General features: G+C 36.7%; 1 protein-coding gene across 2 annotated transcripts in view; it reads left to right on the top strand.

Moving 5' to 3' along the window:
* Positions 1-19,421, top strand: part of LOC149790465 (BDNF/NT-3 growth factors receptor-like) — a 135,945-nt gene extending 116,524 nt beyond the window's left edge. For both annotated transcript variants that reach the window (XM_089972522.1, XM_089972523.1), the window contains exons 6-9: positions 9,008-9,126; positions 13,911-14,084; positions 17,218-17,376; positions 18,621-19,421. In XM_089972522.1, coding sequence (XP_089828648.1) covers positions 9,008-9,126; positions 13,911-14,084; positions 17,218-17,376; positions 18,621-18,839 — 671 coding nt within the window. In that variant the 3' untranslated portion in view covers positions 18,840-19,421. The remainder of the gene's footprint in view (positions 1-9,007; positions 9,127-13,910; positions 14,085-17,217; positions 17,377-18,620) is intronic.
* Positions 19,422-23,650: the final 4,229 nt, after the last annotated feature.

Here is a 23,650-nt window from a genome sequence, read left to right as displayed (position 1 = left end):
TGCTTCATCTTAAGAACGTTACTGATTCATGCCGATATTGTATGCCATGTCTGAGCGCTTCTCTGGTCCCATGTTCTTCTTTGGTTCCAGTCTCTTCTCTGGTTCCATGCTCTTCTCTGGTCCTGTGCTTATATCTGGTCTCTAGTTCGTCGTATCCTTGCTTATGCCACTAAAGCCAGTTCCGTCATAGTAGAAATATGTATGCAGTTCAGGGAAAATACTATTCTTTTTGTGTCAGTCCACTCGTGTGGGTAGTGGAGTACAGCAACTTCGCTACAGATATAAACTTACTTGCACACTAGAGCAGAACAATGTCTTTCCTTCAGCCAGCTAATGTTGGGAATAAAATAACACAAATGTAAAATTTATTAAAAAAATGTGTCTGCGAACTTACTTTTGTGAACAGTATGGCATGATAAGATAACGGGAATGCTAGTAAAGCAATATATATATATATATATATATATATATATATATATATATATATATATATATATATATATATATATATATATATATATATATATATATATATATATATATATATATTGTTTATTTTACAATACGCACAAATTATAAAGGAATCATACATATTATATAGGTCATAGATTTAAAAGTTTTACTGTTAAAATCTATACAATATCTTGCAAATACGATCATCTTCAGTCGACAAATATGTAACAAAAAGATTGTATTTACAAAAATCCTACCCAAAATCATTTGTGCTGGTCTTTTTCTACTGTCAGGTCGAATGCAAAATATGGTTGCATCATGTCTTACTAGGTGCTAAATAGAATTTTATAGTTTGAACCAGCCTAGCTACTCATGAACAGATTGATAAGTAGCGTTAAACTTGGGAGCTAACTTTTTCGAGCGATCATACCGAAGGAAACGTGAAAATCGCCATCATGTCAGATATGAAAAAGAATTTGTGCGTTTGTTTACTGCGTTAGTGTGCTAGCACTGTTTTGAACATTGAATTGACTTTGTATCCTTACATGAACTGGTTGAATTAAACATGTATACTGCAACTGTGACATAGTAAATTGCAATGTTTATGTTAGTTTTTTCTTATTCCCACATGATATGGTTGGTAGAGATATTTCTTAGCTAATTGGATTATATCTTTGACTGATCTCTTTCTATGCGAGCCCAGTTAATGTGTTTAGATCAAAATTCCCTTCTTTTTACTTCTGCAGGTATATTTGCTTTAATTCTGCCTTGCAATCTATTCCCAGTAAGAAAGGAAATATATTTTATTGGCAACTGAAGTATCTGGTAAATTAATGTATATATTTTGTTCTCATCCCATTGTGAGCATTAAGGCAAACAGATTTATAAAACCAGATCGATTTATTTAAAATTCTCCCATCACCCGTAGATTGTTTTGTCATGTATCTACCAGCGCATATAATATAATATATTCATGCAACACTAACGAGCTTAGTACGCCGTAGCTCTTTATTAATGACATACTGACGAACCTATTACCCCGTAGCTCTTTATTCATGACGAACCTAGTAATCCGTAGCTCTTTATTCATGACGAACCTAGTACACCACATATCTTTATTCATGACAAACCTAGCCCTCCGTAGCTCTTTATTCATGACTAACTCAGGAACACAGTACCCCGTAACTCCTGACTCATGACGAACCTAGTCCCTCGTAGCTGTTTATTCATGCCAACCTGACAAATCTAGTACAACGCTTATATTTATTCATAACGAACCTAGTACCCCGTAGCTCTCTTTTAATGACAAACCTTGTATCCTTGTATCCGAAGATCTTTATTCATGCACAACTGACGAATCGATTGCCCCACAGCTATTTATTCATGACGAACATAGTACCCAGTAGCTCCTTGTTCATGCCTAACCTTGTGCCCCGTAGCTGTTTCTTCATGAAGAACCTAGTACCCCGTAGCTCTTTATTCATGCCAACCTGACAAACCTAGTACCCCACATGTCTATATTCATGACGAACCTAATCTCCCTTTGCTCTTTATTCCCGACGATCCTGGTACCCCGTAGGTCTTTATTCATGTCAATTTGACGAACTAGTACCTCGTAGCTCTTTATTCTTAATGAACCATGTACCCCATATCTCTTTTTTCATGACGAACCTAGTACCCCGAAGTTCGTTATTCATTCCAAATTGGCAAACCAAGGACCTCATAGCTCATTATGCATGACTAATTGACGAACCTAGTACACCTTAGCTCTTTATTCATGGAACTGCTTGTTCCCCGTAGCTCTTTATTCATGCCAAATTGACGAACCTATTACCTCGTAGCGCTTTATTCATGAAGAACCTTATTCCCCGAAGTTCTTCAGTCATGACAAAAAAGACAAAGCTAGTACCCCGTAGCTAGTTTTTCATGACGAACCTAGTACGCCGTAGCTCCTTATACATAAATAACTGACGAACATAGTATCCCGTAGCTCTTTATTCATGACAAACTTACGATCTTAGTACCCCATTGCTATTTATTCATGACGAACCTAGTACCCCGTAGCTATTTAATCATGACGAACCTAGAACCACGTAGCTCTTTATTAATGCCAACCTGACAAACTTAGTAGCCCGCAGATCTTTATTCTTGACCAGCCTAGTTCCCTGTATGTCTTTATTCATGACGAACCTGGTAACCCATAGCTCTTTATGTATGCCAACATGATGAATCTACCCCACAGCTCTTTATTCAAGACGAACCTAGTTCCCCGTAGCTCCTTATTTATGACGAACCTTGTATCCAGTAGATCTTTATTAATAACGAACCTAGTACCCCGTAGTTCGTTATTCAGGCCTAACCTGACTAACCTAGTACCCTGTCGCTCTTTAGTCATGACTAGGCTAGTTCCTCGTAGCTCTTTAGTCCTGACGAACCTAGTACCCCGTATAACTTTATTTATGACGAACATGGTACCCCGAAGATCTTTATTCATGTCACACTGATTAACCTGTACCGCCTACTAACTCTTTATTCATAATGAACCAAGTACCCCCTAGCTCTTTATTCATGACTAACTTAGTACCGTGCAGCTATTTATTCATGCAAAATTGGCGAACTTAGTACCTTGTAGCTCTTTCATTCATTACGAAACTAGTACCCAGCAGATCTTTATTCGTGAAAATCATACGAACCTAGTAAAGCTTTTTATTCATGACAAACCTAGCTCTCCGTAGATCTTTATTCATGCCCAATAGACGAACCTAGTACCTCGTCGTTCTTTATTTATGATGAACCTAGTATCCCGTAGCTCTTTTGTCGTGACTAACCTCATGCCCCGTTGCTCTTCATTCATGAAGAACCTAGTACCTGGTAGCTCTTTACTCATGAAGGACTGACGAACCTGGTACCCCGTAGCACTTTATTCATGACAAATTGACGATCTTCGAACCCCATAGCTTTTTATATATCACGAATCTATTACCCATTATCTCTTTATTCCTGACGAACCTAGTTCCCCTCAGGTCTTTATTCATGACGAACCTAGTACCTCGTAGCTCTTTATTCATGCCAAATAGAACCTAGTACCCGGTAGCTCTTTAATCTTCACGAACCAAGTACCCCGTAGCTCTTTATTCGTATCAAGATAATGAACCTGGTACACGGCAGCTCTTTATTAAAGACGAACCTAGTACCCCATAGCTCTGTATTCATGTTGAACCTATTACCCAGCAGCTCTTTATTCATGACGAACCTAGTTCCTCGTAGGTCGGTGTTCATGCCATCTGGACGAACCTTGTACCTCGCAGCTTTTTATTCATGACGAACCTAGAACCCCGTAGCTCTTTATTCAGGACGAGCCTAGTACCCCTCAGCTCTTTATTCATGATGAACCTAGTACCCCGAAAATCTTTATTCATGACGAACCTCGTACCCCGTAGCTCTTTATTAATGCCAAATTGAAGAACTTAGTATCTCGTAGTTCTTTATTTATGACGAACCTGGTACACCATAGCTCTTTATTCATGACGAACCTAGTACCCAACAGCTCTTTATTCATGACCAACCTAGTACCCCGTAGCTCTTTATTCATGCCAAATTGATGAACCTAGTACCCCGTAGCTCTTTATTCTTGACCAACCAACTACCCCGTAGCTCTTTATTCATGACGAAACTAGTACCGCGTAGCTTCTTTATTCATGACCAAACTGTTACCATGTAGCTCTTTATGCATGACAAATGGACGAACCTAGTACACTGTAGCTCTTTATTCATGACAATGCTAGTACCCATTTGCCAAATTGACGAATCTAGTACCTTGTAGCCCTTTATTCATGAAGAACCTGGTACCCCAAAGTGCTGTAATCATGACAAACTGATGAAACTGGTACCCCGTAACTCTTTATTCATGCCACACTTACCAATCTAGTATCCCGTTGCGCTTTATTCATGACAAACCTAGTATACCGTTTATCTTCATTCATGTCATATTGACGAACTAAGTACCCTGTAGCTCCTTATTCGTGACAAACTGACGAACCTAGTACCTCGTAGCTCTTTATTAATGAGAAAATGATGATTCTAGTACCTCTTAGCTTTTTATTCATGACGAAAAAATTACACCGTAGCTCTTTTCACGGCGAACCCAGCATCCGGTATCTCTTTGTTCAAGACAAACCTAATACCCCTTAGCTCTTTATTAATGCCAATTTGACAAACATTGTACCCAGCAACTCTCATTTCATGACGAACCTAGTTCCCCGTATGTCTCTATTCATGACGAACCTGGTACCCCGTATCTGTTTATTCATGACTAACCTAGTTCCCGTAGTTCGTTATTCATGCCAACCTGACAAAACTAGTACCCCGCAGCTCTTTATTCACGACGAAACTAGTACCCCGTCGCTCTTTATTCACGACGAGTCTAGTTCCCCGTGGCGCTTTATTCATGACGAACCTAGTACCCCGTATAACTTTATTCACGCCGAACCTAGTACCCCGTAGCTCTTTATTTATGACGAGCGGACGAACCTAGTACCCCGTAGCTCTTTATTTATGACGAGCCTGGTTCTCTGTAGCTATTTATTGACGATGAACCTAGCATCCCGTAGCTCTTTATTTTTTACGAACATAATACCCCGTATGTCTTTTTTATTGTCTAACCTGTTGCCCCGTAGCTTTTTAGTCATGACGAACCTAGTACCTCGTAGCTTTTTAGTCATGACGAACCTAGTACCCCGTAGCTCTTTATTCATGATGAAGCTAGTACCACGTAGCTCTTTATTCATGACGAACGTAGTATCCTGTAGCTCTTTATTCATGACGAACGTAGTACCCCGTAGCTCTTTACTCATGTCGAACTGACGAACCTAGTACACCCTAGCTCTTTATTCATGACGAACCTAGTACCCCGTAGCTCTTAACTCATGACGAACTGACGAACCTAGTACCCCGTAGCTCTTAACTCATGAATAGCTGACGAACCTAGTACACCGTAGCTCTTTATTCATGACAAAAAGACGATCTTAGTATCCCATAGCTATTTATTCATGATGAACCAAGCACACCTTAAGTCTTTTTACATGACGAACCTAGTGAACCGTAACTCTATATTCATGCCAAATTGATGAACCTAGTAGATCTTAGCTCTTTATTCATGATGAACCAACTACCCATTAGATCTTTAGTCATGACTAACTTAGTACCGTGTAGCTCTTTATTCATGCCAAATTGGCGAACATAGTAACTCGTAGCTCTTTATTCGTTACGATCCTAGTAACCCGCAGCTCTTTATTCATGACACACTGACTAACCTAATACACCGTTGCTCTTTATTTATGACAAACCAATTTACCCCGTATCTCTTTTTTGACTAACCTAGTGCCCCGTAGCTCTTTACTCATGACGAACTGGCAAACTTAGTATACTGTAGCTCTTTATTCATGACAAAATAACGATCTTAGTACCCCGTAGCTATTTATTCATTACGAACCTAGTACCCCGTAGTTCTTTTCTTTTGACAAACCCTATAGCTCTTTATTCATGACGAGGCTAGTATCCCAAAGATCATTATTTATGACGAACCTAGTAGCCCGTAGCTCTTTATTCATGCGAAATTGATGAACCTAGTACCTCGTAGCTCTTTATTCATGACGAACTTCGTACCGTGTATCTCTTTTTTTTTTCATGCCAAATTGGTGGACTTGCTACCTCGTTGAGCTTTATTAATTACGAACGTAGTAACCCGCAGCTCTTTATTCATGATAAACTGACGGACCGAGTACACCGTAGCTCCTTATTCATGACAAACCTAGTATCCCGTAGATCTTTATTCATGCCAAAATGACGAACCTAGTACCTCGTAGTTCTTTATTTATGACAAACCTGGTACCCCGTAGCTCTTTATTTATGCCAAATTGACGAACCTAGTACCTGGTAGCTATTTATTCATGCACAATTGACTAACCTAGTAACCCGTAGGTCTTTATTCATGAAAAACCTAGTACCAATAAGTTCTTTTTTGAAAACAATCTAACGAACCTAGTACCCCCTAACTCTTTATTCATGCCACACTGACCAACCTAGTACCCCGTAGCTCTTTATTCATGACGAACGAATTACCTCGTAGATCTTTATTCATGCCAGACTGACAAATCAAGTACCCTGTATCTCTTTATTTTTGACAACCTGACGAACCTAGTGCCCCTTAGCTCTTTATTTATGACGAACTTAGGACCCCGTCGCTCTTTATCCATGATAAACCTAGTGCCCCGTAGCTCTTTATTTATGCCAAATTGAAGAACCTAGTACCCCACAGCTCTTTATTCCTGACGAACCTGGTACCATGTAGCTCTTTATTCATGAAACACTGACGAACCCTAACTCTTAATTTATGCCACACCCACCAGCCTAGTATGCCGTAGCTCTTTATTCATGAAGAACTTAGTGCCCCGTTGATCTTTATTCATGACGAAACTAGTACCCCGTAGCTCCTTATTAATGCCAACTTGACGAACCTAGTACTCCGTAACTCTTTATTCATGCCACACTGACCAGCCTAGTACACCGTAGCTCTTTATTCGTGACGAACCTAGTACCTCGGTGATCTTTATTCATGCCACAAGGACGAACCAAGTACCCTATAGCTCTTTATTCATGAAATAACTGGCGAACCTAGTACCCGTAGCACTTTATTTATGACAAAACTACGATCCAAGCAACCACATAGCTCTTTATTCATGACGAACCTAATACCCCTAATACTCCTTACTAATGCCAACCTGACGAACCTTATATCCCGCAGCTCTTTGTTCATGACGAACCTAGTTCCCCGTGGCTGTTTATACATGATGAATCTAGTACCCCGTAGCTCTTTATTCATGACAAACCTAGTACCCCGTAGCTCTTTATTCCTATCGAACCTTGTGCCCAAGAGCTCTTTATTCACGACGAACCTAGTATCCCGTATCACTTTATTCATGACGAACCCATTATCCCGTACCTCTTTATTCGTGACAAACCTAGTACCCCGTAGCTCTTTATTCATACCAAATTGACGAACCTAGTACCTCGTAGCTATTTATTCATGACGAACCTAGTACCCCGCAGCTCTTTTTTCATGCCAAATTGTCGAGCCTAGTACCTCGTAGCTCTTTACTTATGACGATCCCAATTCCCCGTAGCTCTTTATTCATGATGAACCTAGTACCTCATGGCTCTATATTAATGCCGTACTGACGAACTTTGTACCCTGTAGCTCTTTATTCATGGCAATCTGACGAACTTAGTACCCCGGAGCTCTATATTCATGACAAATTGACGATTCTAGTACGACGTAGCTCTTTATTTATGCCAACGTGACGAACGTAGTGCCCCGCAGTTTGTTTTGATGACTAACCTAGTACCCTGTAGCTCTTTATTCTTTACAAACCTGGTACCCCGTAGCTCTTTATTCATGCCAACCTGACGAACATTGCACCCCGCAACTCTTTTTTCATGGCTAACCTGGTACCCCGTAGCTCTTTACCGGTATTCATGACGAACCTAGTACCCCGTTGTTCTTTATTCATGCCAAATTCACGAACCTAGTATCTCGCAGCTCTTTATATTCATGACGAACCTAGTACTCCGCAGCTCTTTATAAATGACGACCCTAGTAGCCCGTAGCTCTTTATTCATGCAACACTGACGAACCCACTTCATCGTATCTCTTTATTTATGCCACACTGACGAACCTAGTACCTCGTAGCTCTTTATTCATGACCAACCTAGTACCCCGTACCTCTTTATTCATGACAAAATGACGAACCACGTATCCTGTTGCTTTTGTATTCATGACAATTGGACGAACGTAGTACCCCGTTGCTCTTTATTCATGCCAGACGGACGAACTTTGTACCCGGTAGCTCTTTATTCATGATACATTTTCGAACCTAGTACCCCTTAGCTCTGTTTTCATGACAAAGCTCGAAGCTACCATGTGTTGCCGTCTCTTTGTGTTTGAACATTGTTGCTTTGGACACTAAAGTAGACTACAAGGTCGAGCAAAATAGACTACTAGAAAATAATACATGGTAAATGTGAGAATTGATACTGAAAACGTATTGATCGGATCTGTTTTTAAGTGGAAATCGAACTTTTTGGTAACTTGAGCAAGACTGTCTTCTTTTTCTTTATTTAATTTTTTTTTCATTAATAAAGATTAGTTCATACAAACGATGTTTTTCGGGGTTAAGACTAAATAATGGAAATGACAATACTGTATCCGAGTTTCATTATGTAGTGCCTTGTTTTGACCTTTGCCTCAGTGGACATATATTCGGTCCTTGATTTCGACGCTATACTGGGTAAAAGTTGAGTAAACTTGTTTTTACTTGTATCTGCTTAAACACCATATGCAGTGTTTAAGTTGTGCTGTATTGACAATTTCCGCCAATATAACAAAACGAAAGCCATCCATATACAAGGACTATAGAGGAGTTACACTTCCACTTAAATTGTTTCTTTTAGCAAGGAAATTATCCCTTTTAGTTATCTTCATCTTTCATTATTTCAGCAACTGGCGATACCCCTTACATGATATTTGAATACATGGTTCACGGAGATTTGGCTCAATTGCTGAGAAGAAATGATCCCTCTATTACAATGAATAACAGTGATTTCAGGCTAAGTAAGGTAAGAAATAGTAATTGGACTCTCTGTTATATATTTATGTTCGGATGCTACGACATAAATTATTTAATGAATGTATTTTGTACAGGCCATGGCTGTATTATGGCTCAGTGCATATGGTCATAATCCTAGACATAGACGGTCTTCCATTGTGATGCCTCGTGAACAAACGCGCGTTATCATGCTATGCTACTTCTTTTATTTCACTTTCTTTGGGGAAGATGTTTTTGTGGACGTATCAATAAACACTTCTCACGTTAAAGGTAAACAGGCGTAATTGTTGTTGTTGTTGTAGGGTTTAACGCCATTTTTCAGCACAAGATAGGCTATACATGGCGGCCAGTATTAATGGTGGAGGAAGAACCCGGAAAACCCCCGCAAAGAACCACCGACCCACGAGAAGCTACTGGCAAGCTTTCTCACATAACCACATTAGCCGAATCCGAGACCCGAACCGACGCAGACAGAGGTGAGATGGCAGTGATCCGTAACGGTGAGCGCTTTAGACCACTCGGCCACTCGGGGCCCCAGGCGTAATTGTACCCTTGTTACACGTCATATTTTCACCACCGACAACCTATCGTGTGGACGTGATTTTCAAAATGAGTACGGAAATGTTCGAAAACACCCAAACATCTTTGATCCAGATACCTGCTGGAAACCATTTTATAACCTCCCCCGAGGCAGCCAGATACTTCGAAAGTGCCCACAGATCCACACATATGAAACAAAATAAGATAAAAAAAAGCCAGTTTGGGCTTATTAATGTAATCCAAAATGTGAATGAAAAAGCAACCCGATGTTGAATTGTGCGACGTATCACCAGGAAGTGTTTCAGATCACATCTTGTCCATTCTGTGTCAGGTGTAAACATTATTGTAAGCACGATTGCTCAAAGAGCATGTTTGATTAACTAGTCTGCTCAAACCAGATGGGTTCTGCCACCTTGGTGTGTATCAAACAAGCTTGTTTTATTTCAATTGCCTCATCATGATATAACCTTTGTCGTGTTGATGTGTAATTAAAAACATAAACCAATTGGAGCATTTGACTATGAGGCTAGTATAGGAAATATAGGAAATCAGATACTTCATTTCCAGGGTAGTATAGGAAGTCAGATACTTAATTTTGAGGGTAGTATAGGAAATCAAATGATCCACTGCGAGTAAAGTATCTGGAAATACACAAACTTGTGATGAACACATATTGTAAAAAGTGTGTATACACACTAATTTACAGTTGTATAGACATAGCTCTTTATAATAATTCAAAAACGAAGGAAAACAAAATAAAAATCAAAGAAACAAAACCAAAACAAGCAAAAAATAAAACAGACCGATGACGTGATAGCTTCTAGTTATACCATATTCTTACGGTCAAAATACTTCAGTAGTTGGGAACATAGCGTAGCATACGACTATTACCATACAAAAACATATGTGCGTGGAATTTGATTAGCAGTTAAACACGTCGTTTACTTGTTCGTGGAATTTAATTAATTGTTCGTGCTCCTTTTTAATTAAACCCTTCTCGTTCTTTGAAAGGATTAAATCAAACGTTTCGTGCCACGAAGATGCCGTCGGACAGTGCTGGAATTGGCGCAGTAGAATGTAGGAATAATTATTAGGAAATGTAGCAGACGTTTCTGCCAACAGACTGTCATATCACAGACCTACCGCGCTCCAATTAGTTCATTTACTTCTATGTAGGCAAAAAGAAGCTTTGTTTGAATATGAGGTTAATGGAGTCAGCACACTTAATTTTTCTGTGGTAGATTTCGCTTCGTTTATTTTTGTAAATTTTTTTTATTTATTTATTTATTATTTATTTATCAATTTGTCATCTGGTGTGCATGAGCGCGCGTGTTTGCGTATGTGTCTTGTAATACTTTGGGATTACTAACTACTTACATGGACACAAAAAGTAGCTATTCCTGTTCAAATTCACGCTCAAGCAACGTGTTTGACATTAAATCAAAGTGTACCATTTATATATATCCATTTATATAAAGTATTAGTATACTTTCCTAGATTTACATCAATGAAAGGAAGATAGGAAACACGCTTCAAGCATAATGATTACTTTATATGTTCATGGTCACACCCAGCCGTTATTCTGAATGAAACTCTTTATGTTTCTATTACAGGAAGTATAACAGACACAATTATTATGTTATATTGTTGCAATACATGTTTGAGGTAAAAGCATATTTTTTAGATAATATGTTCTTTCCTTATTATCTGTAAATAAGAAATATCTACTGACTTTCGTCTTCTTATTACGGATGAAAATATATTCTTGAATCTTCTTTTCAAAGGTAAACATATAGACTTTTCGTCTTCTTGTAGAAGGTGATCATATCGTCTTGTATATTCCTGTTAAGGAGGAACATATGGTCTTTCATATAACTGTTAATGGGGAACATATGGTCTTGCATATACCTGTCAAGGGGGAACATATGGTTTTTCGTATATCTGTCAAGGGGAAACATATAGTCTTTCGTATATCTGTCAAGGGAGAACATATGGTCTTGCATATACCTGTTACGGGGGGAACATATGGTCTTTCATATATCTGTTAAAGAAGAACATATGTTATTGCATATACCTGTTAAGTGGGAAGATATGGTCTTACATATTTCCTTTAAGGGGGAACATCTGGTCTTGCATATTCCTGTTAAGAGTAAACATACTGTCTTGCATATTCATGTAATGGAAGAAAATGTGCTCTTGCATATTCCTGTAAAGAGTAAACATGTCTTGTATATTCCTGTTAAGAGTAAACATGTCGTCTTGAAAATTCCTGTAAAGAGTGAACATACAGTCTTGCATATTCATGTAAAGTGTAAACATACCGTCTTGCATATTCCTGTAAAGAGTAAACATAATCTTTTGCATATTCCTTTAAAGGGAGAACATGTGGTATTGCATATTCCTGTAAAGGCCAAACACATCGTCTTACATATTCCAGTAAAAAGTAAACATGTCTTGCATATTTCTGTTAAGAGTAAACATGTCGTCTTGCATATTCATGTAAAGACTAAACATACAGTCTTGCATATTCTTATAAAGGGTAAACATGTCGTCTTGCATATTCATGTAAAGACTAAACATACAGTCTTGCATATTCTTATAAAGGGTAAACATATCGTGTTGCATATTCATGTAATGGGTAAACCTATTGCCTTTCATATTCCTGTAAAAGGGGAACATATCGTCTTGCATATTCTAGTAAAGGTTAAATATGTCGTCCTGCATATTCATGTAAAGAGTAAACATATCGTCTAGCATATTCCTGTAAAGAGTAAACATACTCTTTTGCATATTCCCGTAAAGGGAGAACATGTGGTTTTGCATATTCCTGTAAAGGCCAAATACATCGTCTTGCATATTCCAGTAAAACGTAAACATGTTTTGCATATTTATGTTAAGAGTAAACATGTCGTCTTGCATATTCATGTAAAGAGTAAACATACAGTCTTGCATATTCTTGTAAAGGGTAAGCATAGCGTCTTGCATATTCATGTAACGGGTAAACATATCGCCTTTCATATTCCTGTAAAAGGGGAAAATATCCTCTTGCATATTCCTGTGAAGGTGGAACATGGGAACCTATCGTCTTGCATATTCCTGTAATGGGCGCGTATCGTGAAAAGTAATCATAAAGAACATAAATGTAAAAAATAAAAGACGAAATACTATGCCTAACTGTAAATTCTCAGAGACAACGATGGAACAGCCCTAGTATAATGAGAACTCACACGAATCACAGCCACTTTTATAACGAGATTATGGTCTAGCATTATATTACATATTTTAACCGGCTTTGTCTCGACAGCAGAGTTTTGCCGAAGAAGAGTAAACTATTTTTCTTTCGTTTTTGTTCTGTTCCTGTACTAGTCTTATTTATTATCTTTTTTTTTGGGGTGGGGGGGTTATTTCGTTCTTTTATGTTATATTCTACTTTTTTAAATTTTAGTTGACTTATCTAAGGTAGATATTCTCTACATGTATGAATCTACTTTATCATATGATTACGTTAAGACATTCTATTTTATTATGTGTTATATTTGACTCATTTCGTTTAGTTCTATTGTATTGTAAGCACACTTAGTTGTTCAAACACGTCCTTTGGGGTAATTGTCTAATTAATATATTCATTGTATTTACATTTATTTTAATTAACGCAGTATATCCTTTAGTACATACTGTTGTTATTATTCTTTTTTGTCCTGTTCTTCAGAATTTCACATTCGCTACAGGTGAGTGGTATTCCTTATACAGAACACGAAGGAGAGATACGATGGTATTGTTCCGATCTTTCATCGGGTACACATACATGCATCATACATTCCTACTGAAGGGTGAATCTTGATCGGAACATATACACTACTGGAGTCCACTGACGGTGGAGCATATTCTGGTCAAGTTTATCGATTATCGAGAAGTATTTTGATGTGAACTGTTTGAAGAAACTGTACCATGACGTATCACCGGGAACAACACTGGAATTTTTACGGAATATTTCTTTATACAAGAAATTGTAATGACGTTTAAGGATTTTTAAATGCGTTAAATTTATTCGTTATTTCAAATCTATTTAACATAATGTTTACATCTTGTACTCTTATATTTCATCTACTATATACACTCACAATATCTTCCGTCGCTGTCTCCCAATTTATCTTAATTCTGTTTTGTCTACTAACATTTTTTTTTACCTTATGTCGGGTTTCCTTTTTCGCAGTTCATTGTCAAAATAATGATGTTTTTTTTCTTCGTTTTCAGTCCAATTTGATCGATATTGCCACCCAGATAGCAAATGGCATGACCTACCTGACTTCACAACATTTTGTACACCGTGATCTGGCTACACGAAATTGCCTAGTGGGTGAGGGGTTGGCAGTGAAAATATCTGACTTTGGTATGGCGAGGGATATATACACCTGTGACTATTACAGAGTGAGTATAGACTTAAGTATCTGATAGAAACTTTCGTTGTATATAAGGTGTTGCTTGCAACATGACCAAAATTAAATTCGCTTATCTAATAAAGAATATGCCGAAGCAATAAATAATTACGTTCATTAATATTTATTGAAAGCGTGAGCGATCCAAATTGATCGCAAAACGTTCCACCAAGCGTAGGGACATCGTGTCTAAGCAATATTTATCTCCATTCTTTTGTAACACTTAGCACTGTCACGCAGCAACATTACTAGGTTATTCAAAGTCCTTAACGATACACAATAAATATAACCTTTGCCTCGTGTTCATTTGAAATGAAAGGTACGAAGCCTGTTGAAATATAATAACATGACACATGCTGAATGCAGCTGGTGGCATAACATATATTGAAATTCGTTTCACAATTTTCTGTAGAAACATTTATAATTGTGTAAGATACTATTTCAAACTAATCTAAACATTCCCCAGATACAGTCTGAATCTTTGAGCAACCATAATTTAGATTGTCTTGTAAATATCATCGTTACCTGTGCAGTTGATAATTTTAATCATTGAATGTGTATATAATAACTTTGTTCATTTAAGTCAAAAATAAGTTGTTGTTACCTGTTGTTAGGCTATGATAATGTGATTAAACAATAAAAGATTTTATATAGTTCTTTTTTTTTCTCAGTTATGGAAATAACACGGATCCGAAAATTAAGAAACCATCGCTTTAAATTACCCTTACCTCGAGAAAATGTATTTTATTCAATTTCCAATAAAAAGGTGTGTTGTATTCTTTTCTGGGTCATGAATTTAGACCCGCGTTACATGGAAAAACGGATTTAGCTACACATCGTGAGTAAAGTGCAATATATACATTTTGTAAGGTTAATATATGATCTCTGTTAGACAGAGATTAACGTTGATGTGGACATCCTGAGAACCAAATGAAACTTTCAAAAAGATGGCTGTGACTTACTTGTATAATTGTTAGCGAAACTGTTATCGACTTATATTTAACTAGATTTCGCTGAACTCCATTACACAGGTTACTGTGATTGAGCTCTTATACACTTTTTATATGTTTCTGAAACTTGTTATAAACAAATGAACTACATTTAGAGTTGCCTCCTGTACCGTCTCCATTGATTTTAGCCAAAATCAAAAGACATTATATTCACGTCTGTCGGTGTTCAAGCATCTACGGTTAACATACACAAATTACGCAGATTATTTGGGTTATTTTAACGTCGGCACGAGTCGGTTGTATGCAGTCATAGGCTCAGATAGCTCTGATTTACTGAGAACGCATTATTCTAACAAGTTATGCGGCGAGGATCGCATGGAGCAGACAATTTCTTGTTTGACCCAGACACTTACTTCAGAGCTTAATAAGAACAGTTAGTATGTTCCTTAGTAACGACTAATAACATTTTTTAAATTAATTATAATAGCTACTTTTTTATATCTTACATATACCAATACGCCTGCTTGAAACTTAGACAATTATTAAAATAAATTACTTCTGCTGTGTTCTTTTTTTCTTCAGCGTTCTATGGGTAAAGCTTCTGTTTCTTAATTTCTATTTCTATTTTTCTATAGTATATATTCCTGTTTTTATTATTTTTCATCATATTCTGTCACATTTTCTGTTTTCACGTGTACGGCCAAGCTTGGACGTTAATATACAGACATAAAATGAATCAGGCGTGTGATTATTTCCTGTTATTTATTTGACGTGCTATAGTCATTCGATGTGACCTTTTGATTACTGTAGAACATTTAATCAAGCATCAATACAGAATTTAATTTTGTTTCCGATAGATTCATCGTCACTGTACCTTCCTCGTTCAACAATGAATAGAAAGTCAATTGGCACTTCAAATGGTTTGACGTTGTCGACCTATTTGTATTGTGCCTACATCATGTCGCTAGTCGATAGCTCTTGCCTTCGAGTGGTAAAAACTCATCCAGCTGTCATGTTTGTCATGGCAACAGTATATTTCGTGGCGTCCTCTTGTATTTGATAAGAAGTAAAGCTCTTCAGAAGTATTAAAAATCGAGATATTGCTTCTTAATAATTTCCTGATAATACAGCTTTTCATCAAAGGCAATAACCAATATTAAACATTTTCCGCCTCTTAAACAAGAACCTTGGAGACATTGATTATTTGCACAGCAATGCTTTCTTTCTTTATCTTTATTGTTCTACCTGTGTCGGTTTATCTTCACTTCATTAGTTCCTTCGTGCATAGGCAGTTTTAAAGCTGCAGCCGAGACCCGAATCAAAACAAGACAATTATTTTTACATATTTCCAAGGCTAATCTCAGCAGCATTTTAATTTACATGTCCGACCATCCTGACTCTAACACCATCTTCGAACTGAGAACCAAGGGACGTAGACCAAATCTGGTTAATATAATATATGTTCTCTTACAACGAATATGTCATCATAGGTTTGGTAAAACGTTTCACTTATTAGAACTTCTATTGTAAATGCAATTTTATATATTTAACCTTTGATCACCTCTTACTTACCATAGAAGAGGAGCCCAAACTCGAACCACTCTTTTCAGGTGCTTGTAACATCGCAACCTATTTCTAACAGGTGGTTATAACACGGGCAACCTGTTTTAACAGGTGGTTATTACATGGGCAACCTATTTATAACAGGTGGTTATAACATGGGCAACCTATTTACGAAATTGTACGAGATGCATCTCAGCAAAGGGTATCACAATAACGCAGTCGGTTTCAATTTTATTGGCTTTGCGCGATATGTTATTCATGCTCGTACATGAGTGCATCGACTAGTGGTAAGGTCATACTGTTTTCATGGAAGAATTATCTCAAGTTAAGTCTAACGATCAGGGATTCGTTAGCGACCATAATGTCCAAACAAGGTAGTACCTCATGGAAGATAGTGCAGTGCAGACATAGACAGTCGAAGACAATTAACCAAAATAGATACATGAAAAGCCAGAATGATAAATCATCAAAAATGTGTATTTGTATGCGATGTACATGATGATGTATTATGCTGAGGGTGAAGTAGACATTTACAATACTACCTTCCTTTTTGCTTTGTCTTTTATCCTATTGATTTTAAATTGCAGCATTTCGTTTCTGTTTTCCTCTTAGATCGGAGGTTCTCGAATGCTACCTGTGCGCTGGATGTCTCCTGAGAGTGTGAAGTGGGGAAGGTTTACCACGGAGTCTGATATCTGGGCATTCGGAGTCGTTCTTTGGGAAATACACAGCTATGGAAGGCAACCTTACTACGGACATTCTAACGAAGAGGTAAGATTAAGTTTGAGGTATCTTATCATGTAATAGCAAAGCATGTCTTTCTCTCCAAGGGATTCCAAAAAAATTAAAAATTCAAGAAAAATTCTTTTCATAGGAAGAAAATATTTTGAACATATTCCCATAGAACAATCACTTGAAAAATTAGCGATGACTGAGATAAGCATCGTTTCCTGGCAGTGTTCATTGCGCTATGCACAGTTTATCTCTGTGATCGTCTGAGTGTTTGGAAAGAAGCACGCAGACTGTATGATTTATATTTGCAGTACTCTTCTCTCTGGTCTGCTGAATCTTTTCCACAATTTTGCTTGTTACTTAAATATAAATACCAATAGTGCAAACATAACTACATCTAACGTTCAGTGATTTGTTGTTTTGCTTTGTGTTAGTATTTTACGGCATACTATTCAGCTGTGTTGTTTACCTGGCGAAACAGGGCGCTTTGAACTCATGGAAATAATGTGAAAAGAATATTTGAATAAAGGCTTCTGAAGTACCTTATTTTCGCATCTCAGAAACCTTTTGAAAACACTTTAAAGTTTGAAGATAATGGTAATTAGTTGAGCAAGGTTTTCTAAAGTTTGAAGATAATGGTAATTAGTTGAGCAAGGTTTTCGTTTGTGTTTACCCGACAACGGATGGATTTTTGCAGGTTGAACTTTTTAAAGGATTCACAGATCGTGGGAGAATTAACCGACTGAGCAGCTCGATCTGCATTGCATGTTATGCTAGATGTTATGCTAATGCATGTCTTGGTGCTAAGATGCTACACCTTGTTACCGGTTTTCTCTATTTGATTTCATGTATTGCTATATAATAGAATGCACAATTCAGAAACATACAATCAAGGCAGAGATGCATTTTTTCCTAATACAAATTACTTAGTCAAAAAATGTATTTTCTATCTTTATCGACTGAATACATTCTCCACGCAAAGCAAATAAACTTGTTCGCCACAAGCAACGTTTGCCCAGGAGCATCAGTGCAAACGTTTATGAGATTGTCCAACAGTGTTGTATTTGTTATCATGTAATGTTTCACTGTATCGAAAAGCATCCTGTCCGTCTTAGCATATGTCAGTCAGAAAATAAATGACTAACGATGTGCTTGCTTATCCCAGGCTTTGCTTATTTCGTATTAGAATAGTTAAGCGTTCAACATACGTGCGGCCAGGAAAAAGAAGGCAAAATATGTTTTGTTGGCAATATACCTTCCAATTTCGTCTTTTTACCTTACAGGTAATTAGATTTCTGGATGAAGGAATCCTTCTTCAAAGGCCGGATGAGTGCCCCTCTACAGTGTACCACGTGATGTTAGGGTGTTGGAAAACAGACCCAAAAGAGAGACTACCATTTTCTAAAATCTACAAGTACTTAAAAGATTACAGTGCAGAAGTTGTAAGAAGTGCACAATTACAGTTAAATTTTAACGACATTGAATCGGAACACCCTACTTGAAAAGTTCATTGACGATTAACAATTTCATTGAAAACGACAATACATTTGGGAACGCTTCTTGATAATAACACTTTTAAAAACATATCGTTATGATGTCGGTGAAATATATGCCATATTTAAGACGGAAGAAAAAGCCCCATCATTAGTGAGTATTCGAATTCGGATCGATATAGGCGAGGGAAAAGAACGGCTACAAAACTGAATACAGTGTTCCTTAATTATGGTAAACACAGGCATGAAAGGGAGCAATTGGCTTGAAATGATCATTTACAATGAATATATTCCTCGACAACGTCAATATACTGAAAACCAGTTTAGATATTGCCACCGAAAAACACACAACTTGCCTGATACTACCTATTTCGATGAACATCTACCATTATAATGTCACGCTACTTAAGACGGAACCGGAAATCTCATCATTTGGTGTAAATAGAAATCATCTTTGAAAATCAACACCGAGAAAGCTCAAAATTGTGCCAGTTAAACATATTGCAAATGACACATGCTTGAAAAGTGTACAATACTTTACAACAAAATAAAAAAGTACTATATATATATATATATATATATATATATATATATATACACACACACACACACACACACACACACACATATATATATATATATATATATATATATATATATATATATATATATATATATATATATATACACAGTTGGATATATAACGGGATATTTTAGTTTATAGCAGGAAAATCCATTGTAAGTAAGTTATCATTTATCCAAACGATGCATGCAATGATATCTTCAAAGTTGACTTCTATGAAATTACCATTCCAATATATTTTCAGTTTTTAATATTTATCATAGTGTTCAGCTTGAGATTGATAATTCATTGTAATACCGAAATAAACAGTATGTAAAAATAGAAATAACTACTCGACCATTATTATCGGTGTATATAAAAATGAATATAGTCAGATTAATAGTTGTTTGACATAATATATAACGTGACAGTATGGGCCATTGTTTTTGATGTTTGTATTTGATTTTTAAGGCTGCTTTAACAATGTTTCGCTTCGATTTCTGCAGTATGGCAGTTTATGGTGATGTCTTGCACTGGGGCATCATGCCGCAGACATGTAACACTATGTCCCACCTAGTCACATTATCCTGACACCAGATCGACCAGTGCTACAACTAACCTCTTAATGCTGAGCGCCAAGCGAGGTAGCTGTTAGCACAATTTTTATAAATCTTTAGTATGACTTGGCCGGGGTTCGAACCCACGAACTCGCGCATCCAAGGCCGTCACTCTAAGCATTTGAGCGGTCGTCTATAAAAATGAAAAGGTGAAAATAATAGTTGTTTTACGTAATATATAACATGGTGGTTTTCTCTGTTGTATTGATTTCAAGGGCATCAGACACTTAGTGGTATCTGACGACGTATTCTCCATTCTTTAAATAAGTCTAGTAAAATATCGTATGCTCTTGCCCACATACCCCGCCCCATCATTTGATTTTTCTGGCTAAAATGGTGATTATGCTTAGGAGTCAATACCGCAGACTATCAAATACGATAATGTACATGTTTGAGGAATTACTACCGCACATCAGTAAATATATTACTGTATATATCTGAGAAATCTGTACATAAGATCTGCAAGTACACAAATGTACATGTCTGAGGAATCTGTGCCCCGGACCTGCAATTACACTAATGTCGAGGTTTGAAGAATATGTCTCCTTGATCTGTAATTACACTACTGCACGTGTTTGAGGAATATGTACCACAGATCTGCAACTACACTGCTGTTAATATTTGAATAAGTTGTACCCCAGATCGGCAATACTATACATGTTTAAGAAATATGTACGCCAGATTTGCAATTACAATACTGTACATGTTGGAAGAGTATGTACCCTAGATCTGCAATTACACTACTGTACGTGTTTGAGTAATTAATGTAGCAGTCGAATTATTAGATCACTGTACATGCTTGAGGAATCAATGCCGCAGATCATTAGATACACTACTGTACATATTTAAGATACTGTACGTTTCAGTAAAACTAATAAATACACTACTGTGCATGTTTACTCAAGCAATACGACAGACCAGAAAATACACTACTGTACAGATTTATTATACACTAAATTCTATTAAGACTAGAATGTTTAATCAATATATAACGCAGACTAGTAAATACACTACCGTGCATATTTAAGATACTGTAAATTCCATTAAGACGAATAAATACACTAGTATGTATGTGTAATCAAAACATAACGCAGACCGGTAAATACACTACTGTGCATGTTTAATAAATCAATAACGCAGACAAGTAAATACACTAATGTACATGTTTAATAAATCAATAACGCAGACCAGTAAATACACTACTGTGTATGTTTAGTCAAAAAATAGCATATACCAGTAAATACACTACTGTGCATATTTAAGATACTGCAAATTTCATTAAGACGAATAAATACACTACTGTGTATGTTTAATCAAAACATAACGCAGACCGGTAAATACACTACTGTATATGTTTAATAAATCAATAACGCAGACCAGTAAATACACTACTGTGTATGTTTAGTCAAAAAATAGCATATACCAGTAAATACACTACTGTGCATGTTTAAGATACTGCAAATTTCATTAAGACGAATAAATACACTACTGTGTATGTTTAATCAAAACATAAGCAGACCGGTAAATACACTACTGTGTATGTTTAATAAATCAATAACGCAGACCAGGAAATACACTACTGTGTATGTTTAGTCAAAAAATAGCACATACCAGTAAATACACTACTGTGTATGTTTAAGATATTGTAAATTCCATTAAGACGAATAAATACACTACTGAGTATGTTTAATCAAAACATAACGCAGACCAGTAAATACACTAATGTGCATGTTTAATCAATTAGTAACGCAGACCAGTAAATACACTACTGTGCATGTTTAATCAATCAATAACGCAGACCAGTAAATACACTACTGTGCATATTTAAGATACTGTAAATTATATTAAGACGAATAAATACACTACTGTGTATGTTTAATCAAAACATAACGCAGACCGGTAAATACACTACTGTGTATGTTTAATCAGTCAGTAACGCAGACCAGTAAATACACTACTGTGTATGTTTAATCAAAACATAACGCAGACCAGTAAATACACTACTGTACATGTTTAATCAATCAATAACGCAGACCAGTAAATACACTACTGTACATGTTTAATCAATCAATAACACAGACCAGTAAATACACTAATGTGCATGTTTAATCAATCAATAACGCAGACCAGTAAATACACTACTGTTTAATCACTAAATAATGCAGATCAGTAAATACACTATTATGCATTTTTAAGATACTGTAAATTCCAGTAAGACCAATAAATTCACTACTACGTATGTTTGAGGAATCAATACCGCAGGCCGGTAAATACCATACTATACCTATTTAATCAGTTTCGCAGACCAGTGAATATACTATTTTTGATATTAGGACATCGTGTATTCCAGTAAGATCAGTAAATACTCTATATGTTTGAGGAATCAATAACACACACCAGTAAATACACTACTGTACATGTCTATACTGATCACAACACAAAGACTTTCTCATTCACATCCTTAACCTCAAAACAATAAATATCAGCAACACCAACATTAAAATCACACAATCAGTACGAAACCTAGGTGTTACTCTGAACAGTACTCTCACATTGCACCAACATGCCATGAACATATGCAAGGCTGCATATCTTGAGCTGAGACTCATCAGCTCACTTCGCAAATATCTTTCAGTTGATGCCACTAAAACACTTGTGTGTTCATTAGTACTTTCAAGACTGGACTATTGCAACTCAGTTATGTCTGGTTCATCTCAATATCTGCTCCAGAAACTTCAAAAAGTTCAAAACACAGCTGCTCGGATCATACTTAGAGTACCACGATCAGAGCACACTTCCCAGCTGCTCTGTACCCTACACTGGCTATCCATTCTATCCAGAATCAAACACAAAATTTGTTCTCTGTGCTACGTTTCCCTGTCGGACTCTCGTCCAACATACCTATCCGACCTCACCCATGTGTACACACCAGCAAGATACTCTTCTGACAATCGTATACTCATTATTCCAAGTATGACAACAAAGTCATATGGACAGCGTTCTTTTGCATACCAGGGCCCAGCAACGTGGAATGAGTTGCCCACTGAACTTCGACACAAAGACACAGTGATCACATTCAAGAGGGCTCTCAAAACTCACTTATTTCGACAGCAAGAAAAAACTTAAAGACCTTATAATGTTTCCTACCTTAAATATTCTCAGCATGTTTTTTTTAATGTTTTCTAATTGCATGGTGTTTGTTTTTGTAATCATATCATTATATGTTTTTTTTATCTTATAGGTGTTGTCTAATGTTGTAAAGCGCTTATAGCTTCTAAAGATTAGGCGCTATACTAAGTCCCCATTATTATTATTGTTACTACTACTGTACATGTCTGAGAATCAATATCGCTGATCCCTATACACATTGCGTTACATGTACGAGGAATCAATATGCAGACCAGTTAGAACGGTTTATATCCGAGGAATCAATATTGCAGAAAACTAAATGGATTTCTGTACATATTTGAGGGATCAATACTACAGACTTGTGAATACACCACTACTGTACATTTTAAGCAACATCTCAGACCAGCAAATACAATAAAGTACTTGTTTGAAGAATCATTACAACATACTGGTAAATACACTTCCGTACGTGTTAAAGCTGTATCTCATACCAATATGTACACAGATTATTA

The sequence above is a fragment of the Sinohyriopsis cumingii genome, chromosome 10 (genome assembly GCF_028554795.1).
Source record: "Sinohyriopsis cumingii isolate HCF-2022 chromosome 10, ASM2855479v2, whole genome shotgun sequence".
Classification (NCBI taxonomy): Eukaryota; Metazoa; Mollusca; class Bivalvia; order Unionida; family Unionidae; genus Sinohyriopsis; species Sinohyriopsis cumingii.
Note: the sequence above shows the minus strand (reverse complement) of the source record. Positions and strands in the feature narration are given on the sequence as shown.